At 38.3% G+C, this 11,900-nt stretch overlaps 2 protein-coding genes across 2 annotated transcripts; both read right to left on the bottom strand.

Moving 5' to 3' along the window:
* Positions 1-104: 104 nt before the first annotated feature.
* tstd1 (thiosulfate sulfurtransferase like domain containing 1) lies at positions 105-2,365 on the bottom strand. The gene is made up of 4 exons (XM_051419556.1): positions 2,248-2,365; positions 987-1,115; positions 588-750; positions 105-360 (listed from the first exon to the last, which is right to left on the bottom strand). The coding sequence occupies exons 1-4, from the start codon at positions 2,258-2,260 to the stop codon at positions 306-308; spliced, it is 360 nt and encodes a 119-aa protein (XP_051275516.1). The 5' UTR covers positions 2,261-2,365; the 3' UTR covers positions 105-305.
* Positions 2,366-3,249: 884 nt separating this feature from the next.
* si:ch1073-303k11.2 (LRRN4 C-terminal-like protein) lies at positions 3,250-5,618 on the bottom strand. Its single transcript, XM_051419547.1, has 2 exons — positions 5,334-5,618; positions 3,250-4,467 (listed from the first exon to the last, which is right to left on the bottom strand). Exon 2 carries the CDS (start codon positions 4,463-4,465, stop codon positions 3,677-3,679), a length of 789 nt encoding a protein of 262 aa, XP_051275507.1. The 5' UTR covers positions 4,466-4,467; positions 5,334-5,618; the 3' UTR covers positions 3,250-3,676.
* Positions 5,619-11,900: the final 6,282 nt, after the last annotated feature.

The following is an 11,900-nucleotide window of genomic DNA, read 5'->3' on the forward strand; positions in this document are numbered from 1 at the left end:
TGCATGTTAACATATCATTTATCTTCTCCCTGCATGTCCAGATATTCAGCTCTCTGAAATGATCTCCACAAATACATACTGATGAAAAAAAGAGTAGGCAACAATTTATTTTATTTGTATTTAATCATACATTTTAAATACAACAACGCAGCATATGAAAACAAAACAGTATCAAAAGATAAACAAAAACACAAAAAATGTTTCTCTATTTTGTCTAGTTTTCACATTTGTTGTTTGTATAAATATATGTGAGGTTTGGTCTTCAACAATATAAATATATAAGAGACTTTTGCCTTCAACAAGAATCACTTTCCCTCTTTCTCAGACCACTCCTTGTATGCTCCGGCATAATTACGGGCCCTGAAACAGAAGACAGAGAGAAAACATTTTAGAACAACAAGAAGAAGTGACACACATACACAGCCAAAGTTCAGTGTTTCTGTGAGGAAACAGTAAACAAAGTCGTTGTTAAGGCATGAGCTGAATCTTAAAAACAGCCAGGGCTATTGATGTGGGAGACTTGGACTGTCTGTTTAAGAGCCAGATGGGGTGTCTGTATAATGTATAGTAACCAATAAGTTATTTACTTGACGAATCCAAGTTCGTGGGCTTTGTTTGTGGCCGTTCCCCCTCTCCTGCCCATCTGGCAGTGAAACACCAGCTCTGGCGTATCCAACGGTGGCTTTGTTACTCCATACTTGGCCTTGAATTCTTCTGGCTCCATTTTAAGAGCTGCCTCTACCGTATCAACTGAGCGAGTGGGAGGAAGGCAGAAAGGTGTTTTAAGATTAAAAAGATAATGCACAAACAAATTAAACATTCAGAACCTGAAAAACCAGACTACAGCCCACTGATGCTCATCCACAACTGTACAACTCCACTAAGTGGTAACACTGAGGGAGAAACAAGAAATCCAGTGTCCAGTATACTGTGTTAACCTTGATGTTGTTTTTCCCTCATTGTAAATTAATTGAAAAGAAGCTCACGTGGGATGTTAACAGATCCTGGAATACGTCCTTTATCCACTTCCTCTTTACTGCGGACGTCAACCAGAAGGAGATTCTGGCTCTTTCCCATAAGAGCTTTCAGATCTTCATAGGAGATTTCCTTGGAGACTAACGAGACAGGAAACACGTTAACGGCTTTGCAAAGTGTGATCAGCCATTGTTGAATTATATTGATTATATTGCATCATTCACACAGGTTAGGCTTCAAGTGATAAAACACAGTACTAACCATCAAAGGCCGGTGACTGACCTTTTCAAACAAAAGCAGTTACTGCTGGTGTGATGTCATATGTAATGCTGTAAGACACCTGCTGTATGCACCTGTCCCACACAGTTAAACAGCCTGTTTAATTGGGATGTACCAACCGATATGGGCACCGATTATGTGACACGATCCACATTAAATACAGTTTATTTGTCAGTGTCATAAAGTTCAGTGTTTCTGCAATTAGCTAAATTCATTCAGTCACACTGGGCTGCTGACTCAGCTGTTACCTTACATAGAAATGATCCCAATAAGCTCCACACAGTGAGCTGTACAGATTTTAAATGTGAGTCAAAGACAGAAAGCACTGCTATCAGTTCAGTACCTGTGACAAAGTATGTGAAGAACTATCAGGAGAGCAAATCATTGTCAGGGTACATTGCTCTCCTGAAGACCGCTCCCTCATGTTGGCACGCATACTTTTTATAATAATCAAACTGTGTGTGTGTGTGTGTGTGTGTGTGTGTGTGTCTGAAGATGAGGATTAAAGGTACAACCTCCCCCTCTCTCCTTTGATGTAATAGGTTTTGGTATGTAAACCATTATCATTTTTTCCATAATTGTGTAATAGTGAAACCGGTTTGTTGGTTGTTGCCATGGACTGGGTGTTGCTTGGCATTCCCTATGGATACAAGTAGCTTCCGGTTTTACCGTATGAAGACTTTTATGCTGAGTCATTCTATGAATATAACCACTTAATATTCTTACAGGATTATTCCCTCATTTTATATTTATTAGTTGGTAGAAATCTAACTAACGCAACAACTCGGGTCCCACCGTTAAAGCCGTTAACCAAACTTTACCTGCGATAGTTGTTTACTACTATTTATGGACTGCAAACAAGTGTTAGTTAGTTATTTAGCGGGAAGTTGCACCTCCACCAACGTTAGGGATGTTCCCTGTCATTCATTAAAGTTCATATAGGCAGCAGTTGTTATAAATTATGTCAGTGAGTGAAGAGAAACGAAGACTCACCTGTGCTCGCCATCCTGATTGTATGAAGCTGTTATTATGAATGGTGAGCCCACACGTTATAAACAATACACCTTCTTCCTCATATTGTTTAGTGACAATCATTGGCTCAGACGCCAAGAGAAGGCGGGACTTGGGACAGTCGCTGGCCAATAAAATCAACTTCCCAAGACTTTCAAAATAAAAGTGTGAGACTTTGAAGTTGCAGACCTTACTGGAGGATTCAGGTCGTTAACTGAAAGTAGGGATCATAGCACAATGTAAAGAAATATTCTGTTGCCGGTAAATTTCCAGCATTCAAAATTCAGCCACAAATATAAAAGTATTGCCAGTAAAATATAAAAGTATCAAAAGTAAAAGTACTCCCGTACCATTTAGAATGAGCCTTTCCAGAGTGTTATCCCATTAAAAATACATCATTACAATTATTTAGTTTTATTAACTAATTAAATTAAATTAATTTTATTATTGTAGCTGGTCGAAGTGGAGATAATTTTAACAATTGTATATCCTGATCAATAGTTTAATCTATAAAAATGCATCATATTTTATAAACTGATTGTGTAAAATCTTTATATGCAAAGTAAAATGTAGTGGAGTAAAAAGTAAATTTTTACATTATTTATCTCTGAAATGTAATGGAGTAGAATACTACTAATAATAAAAATAATAAAAAATAAGCAGCAGAGCAAACAAGAGTACCTTAATATTGTTCTTAAACAGCACAGGGGTCAATGAATGGTCTGATAAATGTTGTATGGTGACATCATGCATCAGTCACAAATCTGGACCCAAATAAACATCTATGGGGTAATTTGGACTGACTGTTGTTCAACACTTCCAGTAAAGTTTCAGAGACGTGTTACCAAAGCAGATTAAATCTGTTCTTGCGGCTTGTGGTGGCCCAGCAAATTACTCACACATTATCTTCATTAACTTGTCACCCTTACACCACTTACAACATGTAGCCCTGTGCAAAACCTCAACCAAGACATTTTTAGACAGTTTTTTATTAAAATAAGATTTAGTTTATTACAAAAGTTTCAGTCAATACATCCTAAAAATCAACAATATTTACAATCAAATTCAGCCATGATGAAATAAGATATATAAAAAAAACACTACAATAAACCTATAATAAAAATAATAAACCTACAAGGGTTAATTTGCCAGCAAATAAACTTGTAGTTACTAACCTCAAAATAAAAGAATTACCCATTTGTTAGTGTTATTACATGAACACAACTCCCCAGTATGTTGACGTATTCCTTGAAACAGGACTGTATACAATTTCTTAATTCTATAATCAATCACGACACCACCCCGGAACGATTAGGCTTTTGTTTGTGATTACACTGTGAAGGTGCCCCCTGTCTCGGGGAGGCCTGTTCAGTGTGAACGGGATGGATTGTCCGTGCTGAACTAGTCTGGATCACAGTGTTCCCTCTGTGTTGTAAGACGGGTTCCCCAGTCCATCAGTGGAGTCTCTCTTTGCCTTTTGACGCATTTTATACTTCCAGAGGATCACGGCTGCTATGATGAGAAGTAAAAGAAAGGCGACTCCTCCTCCAATGACCCCAATCAACAGTTCATGGTCAGAAGATGCAGGAGGGTCATACCGCATGCAGGAGAAGTCTGAGGGGATGTTGTGTCCTGCCTTGTTCACCGCCTCCACACACACCTTGGTCCCAGCTTCCAAAGATCCAACCAAACCCCTACGCAAAACGTCCCCAAACTCCAGGGCATCTCCTTCACTTCCCTGAATCACCACCCTGTATCTAGACACCACAGAAGAAGGAGCACACCACTGGACTTCTATCTTCCCTCTGTCATCCCCTTCACTGATTGGCAGCAGTGCTTGGATGCGTGGTGCATGAGGAGGCACATCAGCCCCACTGATCCCGGGACAAAGGCATCCAGTCTTTCTGGAAAGATCGGCACAGGGCTCCTGATTCTCTGAGCAGGAGTCGTATTGGCAGAGCTGCGGTGTCGCTTGAAGAATGGGAGTTCTCACTGAGGACAGCACTTCAGGAGGGTGTTCCTCATCAGGGTAGTCATCTTCATAGTTCTTATCTGAGCCCAAGCCGGTGATGAATTTGATCTGTGGATGAGTGACGGAAGGGGAAGTAGAGGCAGCGTACGTGAAATGGTGGGAGTTGAGGAGAGGTGAGGCACTCAGAAAAAGGAGAAGCGCAGCCAGGTTCCAGCAAAGTGACGTCATCTCTACGGACAGAAATGACAAATGATTACAAAAATAATACATCCAATAATACAGCCATAAATAGATCACTAACACTGTATGTTTATCCATTCAGCCAAAGAGAGAAAACTTTCACCGGTCGTTCTTTCTCATTTGACCTTGTATATTTAAAGTACACCTAGAGGTTATAATAAGTGATTTAAAGTGTAAATAAAGAATAAAGGAACTGAAATCGAGAAGTTATTGTAATAATGGTCAGTCACTGCGTCAAAACACAGAAACCAAAATACAAGAACTTGGTTATAATACCAGACAAAAGCCTGGCAAAAAAGATGCACAGTGGTTCCAAGAATAAGAGAAAGGGAGAGAATGATTTAATTAAAAAAATAATTCATTTCTGCCTTGTAATAGAAGACAAGAAAGGTTTGTTGAGAGTGGTAAGACGAATCTCTTTGGCTTGTTGACTATGCTATTTTACAAAAGTTTACGACTCGGAAATGGCTCTGTGTATAATCAAGCTTTCGCAATGTTCTAGTTTCCATCCTGTAAACAGCTTTAGATAAATAAATGCTGAGTCCTGGAAGATAAAACCACAACTATTGGGGTGACCCCATCAGCACTTCCATTTTCTCCTGGCAACAAGCCAGATGAGTTCTGTGGGAACACAACACTGAATCAAAGCACAGATGAATTTTCACTTTACACTCTTTCACTTTAAAGTAACTCTAATACTAGAAGAATGTTTTCTCATGGCCATAAATACTCCTGATGACTGCAGCTCTAAGAATAAACACCAAACCATTCCAGTGTTTTACATCTGGTCAGCACACTTGTCACCATGGTGATAAAAGTGACTTAAAAGTAAAGTGTTAGAAATGGTTTACAGTACCTGTTTGTTGGTGATGGATATTCCAGGTCTTTAGTCTCTCTTTCTCTCTCTGTGTCTGCTCTCACCGTGTACTCACTAACGTCTTCTGTTCTTACCGTCTTAAGTTGTTTCCCTCAGACTCTCCTCCTCCTCCTCAACACCCCCTCCCTTTCTCCCCTCAGTGCCTCTCCCTCCCTTTTTACTCTTTCATACTCTGCCTCTGTCTTTTTTCACTCCTTCTATTTCTCAACAGGGCTTCCAAGCAGCCATCGTTTGCTCTTTTTATTTTTCTTTGTGTGGAATTTTTCTGTGAATGTGTGTTGGGAGAGTGAGAGGAGGGGAGCGACAGGAGCGGGATGCCTGTGTGCTGCTTAGCATATTAATTTGGTAAGCTGCAGCGGGTGGCAGGCTAGTGCTTGTTACAGAATGTGTTTGAGTAATCCGGAGGTGTAGCTGCCTGTTTTTGATTACTTCTTTAAGAGTTCCTGCACACTCCGCAGGTGTTCTTGTGGAGACAAACAGGACGTAAGGTCACTTCAGTGTGTGTTTATGTGTGCCTTTGAGGATGGGGGGTGAAGAATGCATGCATGTGTATTTATGATGGGCCCCCCTCCACCTCTTGTAGCCCCCATTGTATCAAGCTGGAGGGGGATGATCAAGGCTTTCTCCTCTCTCATCCTTTTATGGGGTAAAGCTGGCAAAGTAGGCGTGCTCTTTCTTATTCCAAGTACCCACATTGTACTGATGAGAGGAAAAGTACCAGCGCAGAGGCCCCCTTCTTTTCTAACTTCAGGTCTCAGAGGATTTACCCGACCTACACCAAAAACCAGACGGGGCCCGACCTAAAATTCCACATAATTTCTGCTTTCTGGCGTCCTTCTAACTTGAGCCCTGTTGAAACAGAATATGTTTTATTGTTAAATAAACATGTGCACATACAAGGAGAGTTTTTGGAGAGTTGCTTACATAGTAAGGGGAAAAACCAACAACGTAAAACAAACTACAGTTAAGTGAGGTTTTGAGAGTGTACACTTACATGTACAAATCAACTTATGTTCATATGAAGGCAAACTGATTTAATGTGTTCACAAAATAGAGCCTGAGGTTACAGAAACAATCAATTATCGGGAGATGAACAAACACAGAAGAGACACTTAAATGTAAAGCCACTTAAATTGTACAACAGGAAATACAGTTCAGATTTATGTAGTGTTTTCATACAATGTTTTATAATGTACTTAATTGGGAAAACATGTTGAGTTCAGATTTGTGTGTACAGTTCCTTACGTGCATCAATATTGTACTGATGGAGCTTAGATATTAAGATTGAACAATAAAAATTATAATTTTTAGTGTCAAATTCAGAAATGTATATATTCTCTAATACCGTTCATGTGGAGCAAAGGTGGGGGATTTCTCCTCAAGTCTACCCTCATCGCTACATTTTTTTCAGGTTTCCACTTCAGGTTGTTTTGGCTGCATGAGACAACCATCTCTCTGCCTTACAGCAACAACCTGCCCGTAACTGCATGGTACAGGTAACTGTGACTCCTCAGAAGTCAAAATGATTAATTTTAACATTCATTCCTGAATGAAACAATCCATTCCCAGGAACTTTGAGTTTCTCTTGAGTCCAGCAGAGTAGTTGTTATATAAAATTGAGTCATGCCTATGATCATAAAGCATTTTTACTCCTAATGTTTGAGCGCTGAACATCTCACCCTTCAATTAACAAAGTTTCAAATGACATCCGTGATGTGTGGGGGATATGGTACTCTGAGTGTGTCACTGTGGGTGATCACAGAATTAGACTGGGACCAATACGGCTATTAATATTGTATGAGTGTCCAGATACTAGAAAACATTTCGACAAACTCAGGATATTTGTATGAGTGAGCTCATACTTGTGGGGTACGGGTAGGATTACATCAGAAATTGAAAGAGCTCCTCTTTTGTTCAAATAAGGGAAGAGGACAAGAGAGTGGTGAACACAAACAAGTATGTGAAAATGTTTACAGGGACTGAAAACTGAAACTGAAAAAAAAAACTATCTGTACTTCTCAGATCGACTTTTTTTTTTGTCTCTTGTACTTTGCCTCCGACTATCATAGCCGTATCACTTAAAAATGTAAGCACTCTAGGCATATTTGCATGGTATTAGACATGCAGTACCTTAAACCACTTTAAATTCCATTGTATAGTGACTAACAGGCAGCTCTTTGTTGAGTTAACACTCGTGGTCATGGGCAGGTTGGTCAATCACAGATAAATGTCTGGACTCAGCTTTCAGGCGAAACCAAGCACAGCACAAGAGTCAGACTCATAACTGCGCTCAGATTATACCACTGATACACTTCGTTGTTTTGTCTTCACTGGTGACGAGTGAACACGATCGGTGATCACGTTTGAAATGTTCAATAGTTTTTTTCAATAGTGGGCGACATCACTAGGGAGACAGTATTCACTATAAATAATTTTTCCAGTGACAGCCCAGCGTGCTGAAGTTTTGTACGTACTGTGGCTCCGAGGCCCCTGAGGAATGAAGGAAGCCACTGAGTGTGAGTCATAGGCCTCCTACTCCAGATAATGACTATGCCGCCAGTGCATTTTCTCTCTCCCACCACCACAGCATGTTAGAGCATGCTGATGTGAGACAACCTGCATGTATAACTGCCACCATGATTTGATTGTAGATAGCGTCACAATTTCACCAGAGCGTTGTAAAGTCTCACACAAAACAGATTAGTTTAATTTTTGTAACTCAATAAAATAATAGTAATTTAAGGCAGAAATTCCCCTTAACAAAATCCCCTTACTTGAATTTCACTCACTCATTTAGTCATCTGTCGGAGTGTGACTTATTGGAATCAGAAGTGTGTGGGCCTATCACAGATGCTCATTCCCTCTGCTACCCACACCTCTCTGAGGAGTTAAAGCATTCCAGTTAAAACAGGAAGCACTTCTATTGGCTATGTCCTCATCACCTTTGACCCCCGCTTCATTCAAAAGGAATCCCAGGGAAGTCTTGTAACCAGACTCTGTCTAGTTGTGTGAACTGCTATTTTTAGCTAAAAAACACCGTGGAGCCAGAGTGGGCTATGCAGTCCTCGCTGTTCCTCGAGGGGATAATTGGAAACAGGCGTGTGATAATGTAGCAGCTCCATCCCATGACGAGGTCTCGCATTCCTACTTCCACTGCATGCTTGTGTGATTATAAATAATACATAATCTAAAGAGTGAATCACAGAAAGCATCCTGAAACATGCAGAGTTGACAGATATTAACCTTTGTTAGGGCGTGAAAATGTTCTAAATGCCTATTTATGTATTTATTTATTCATCTATTTATGTATCTATGCTATACAAGACAGTATGTGTTGATGCTATGGCAACAGATACGGACCTCACATGTTGTTATGTCTCAGTTCTTTTCTGATGAGCAACAGAATGCGTCACACCTTGAATAGATTACACAATATAAAATATACAAAGCTTGAGTGGAAAATGCCCCAAGTAAGTCTGTTGATTGTTTACATGTCAGTGTGACTGCAGGATTAAACTAGATCATAAACAATATTTACAGCATACACTGCAGCATGTTTCTGGTTGTTGATATCAAATCTCACCTTTTCTACGTAGTATGTTTAGTATACATTGAAAGATTTGGAAACTGTTCTCTGAGTGCAGGGTTGGAGCTAGAGAGATTCATTCATGGGGTGGCAAGAAGACGTGGAGACTTTAAGGAGTGGCAGAAATATATACTGATTTAATCGCAAACAATATGTCAATATTCTCTTGGAAAAGTCCCCAAATGAAGAAATTGTAACTCAAATGCATTTGAGTTTATAATTACATTATTGGGGCACATTTATAAAGCACTGAATATAAATTGAAATATCTACAGGTGGTATTAGAAATCAATAAATTGTATTATTTCCAAATATGTGTATTTTTTCATTGAAGCCTATCACTCTAAAATGTGGCCATAGCAAATAATTGAATGAATTTCTGTATTTTAACATGTTATCTTTCTTAAAAAATAATCTAAATTAATTTGTTAAATTTGACAGCATTTGACACCAAACCGGAGACCCTCCCATCCCACCCATCTAGCTCTGCCCCTGTCTGAGTGGTGTAATATTGGTAACTTTGTTGTTACACATTATTTTAAACCAACAACATGTGGCATGATAACAGGGACACTGTAGCCTAGTAGTACTTTAGGCCTTGTTTGTGCCTAAACTACCACTAAATAACCCCACAACAGGCCTTTTTCACAGCAGACATTTTAACTTGTCCTTGTAAGAAAATTCACGTGTTACTAATAACTAATAATGGTGCTGTTCTGTTCGAGCTAAAAGGAATTTAAGCCATCATTCATTTAATTATTTACACCTGTGTCTCCATTGAAAAAAAAATCCCTCTGCATTGTCAGAACTATGACCCAACTTTTGTGTTGTTTTTCCTCAAATAGACGGAAACAGACAGCAATTAGTTGGCTGAGTTAAGGTCTATTGAAATTAAGGCTGAAATCAAATGTTGGGTAACTTCCAACCTTGTTCTTGTTTTTTACAATCCTGAACAACGCCTTACACAGAGTTATAGCTCCACTTAGTGGTGAATACTTGTTTTTGTCCCCTATCACATGAATAAAAGAAAACAAAAGTTCCTTTGAGTGTCTCTCAGAAGAATCTAGCTGTGGTTCTTACCTATTTGAGGTTATCTAATTGAATCTAATGGGCTGGTAAGTACGCTGACTTGATCTGATTTATTCTTTGTACCAGGAAAAAACTCAGCACATAGTACAGGACACTGAAATTATTATTTTTTTCTTTATGTGCATTTATTTGCCATCATAATGGCAACGTGAGATTAAACATGAAACCAGAATATTACATACAGTGGGCATATCAAACAAGATTATAATGCAATTGCTTTTGTTGCTCACTGACTGTGAAATTCTCTCACTTCAGTTATCTCTCTCTCTCTCTCTCTCTCTCTCTCTCTCTCTCTCTCTCTGACCTCCTCTCTGGCTTTATAAAGATGAATCTTTTGCTGGGAAACTGTATGGTTGACCTACATGTTTAGAGATGAATCATAATTACCATCCCAGCCTGGTTTCAACCTATAAATTGTGCTCTCTTTGACAGTAAGGTGAGAAGTGTTCAGATGTTTTAGTTTAGAGTAAATGATGGCAGCGATGGAAAATAGTTCACATTTTATACTTTAAACTTCTATTCAAATGAAAACATTGTACTTTTTACAGTGGTAATTACTGCATAAATTGCAGATTAATAACATAAATACAAAACATATAATGTATTTCTAAAATATAATGCTGTAGATTAAACTACCCAACAGTAGCTGGTAAAATTATCTCCCCCTCAACGTTATTGTATACAATCATAAAAAGAGGCATTCTGCATAATGGGTGCATTTAATTTTGATTTTGCTGAGTTTTGTAGGTACAATTTAAAATGTAGGACTCTTAATTGTAATTGATAATTTACTGTAATATTACTACTTTCACAAGAAAAATATATATATTACTATATATATATCTATAAAACATTTATTTCCACTATATTTCAGAGGGAAATATTTGACTCGACCACACTTATCTGACAGCTGCAGTAAATAGTTACTTTACAGATACAGACTTTAATATATGCTGACATAATAAATTATGAGTAATAATAATCCAATAATATACAACTCACATACATAAATAGTATTTTATTTTGCTCATACTATTATGTACTTATACTGAAGAAAGCAAGAATGCAGGACTTTTACATGTAATAGGAGTAATTTTAAACAGTTGGATTAACTTTGGTCTTTGGACTCTGGTTTTTGAACATATTTTGGAGACACCCACGTTAGCTGGAGTTAGACCAGGAATGAACGGGAACAGGGAGGTTGCCTTTTATTAAAGTATGTACAGTAAATATTACTGTTAATGAAGCAGGACACCATTTAAATAGTTGCAGCACCATATTTTTAGTTGTTGGGGGTGCACCGGTTACTGGTTTGTACCTTGTCTGATAAACAATATAACTAACTCTGTGGCATAACTACTTGTTCATAAATACCCAGCCGTTACAGTTATAATGCTGAACCAGGTATTTTGCTCAGATATTAATATTGATCAGAGATGAGTTTTCCCGATATCTAAAGTCACTTCCCATACAATTCTGTCTGTATTATGTTTTTATCTTTAACAATCATCCATAATAGATTTCTTATTTTTTTGACAAATTCAGTGTTTCCTTCCTTCTAATGCAGGACGAGGCTGTTAATCAGAGAGTGAATAGCTTGTGTTCAGGTCTTCAAACAACGGATTATCCATAAATCCCAGTTGTTCATTACATCATCTTTAGGAAATTTTAAAAAAAGTGACTGAGCTGCTGAGCTGAGCTTTCTGGCACACAGGGAGGATGAATCTGTGGGATGATGAATGAATACTGTAGCTAGAAACTGCAATGCTTGTAATACCTCGCAAATGAAGGAAAAACACAGATGGTAATGTAGATGTTTTTATACATTTATACATTATAGTGATAGGGGAGAGGATATATATATATATATA

The sequence above is a fragment of the Dicentrarchus labrax genome, unplaced genomic scaffold (assembly GCF_905237075.1).
Source record: "Dicentrarchus labrax unplaced genomic scaffold, dlabrax2021, whole genome shotgun sequence".
Lineage (NCBI taxonomy): Eukaryota > Metazoa > Chordata > Actinopteri > Moronidae > Dicentrarchus > Dicentrarchus labrax.

Excerpts from the sequence above, each read along its gene's own strand:
- tstd1 (XM_051419556.1), bottom strand. Across the intron at positions 751-986 it reads AGGATCTGTTAACATCCCAC|TTGATACGGTAGAGGCAGCT; the intron begins GTGAGCTTCTTT and ends CCACTCGCTCAG. Across the intron at positions 361-587 it reads CACGAACTTGGATTCGTCAA|GGCCCGTAATTATGCCGGAG; the intron begins GTAAATAACTTA and ends CTTCTGTTTCAG.
- si:ch1073-303k11.2 (XM_051419547.1), bottom strand. The coding sequence starts at position 4,465 with ATGACGTCACTTTGCTGGAACCTGGCTGCGCTTCTCCTTTTTCTGAGT.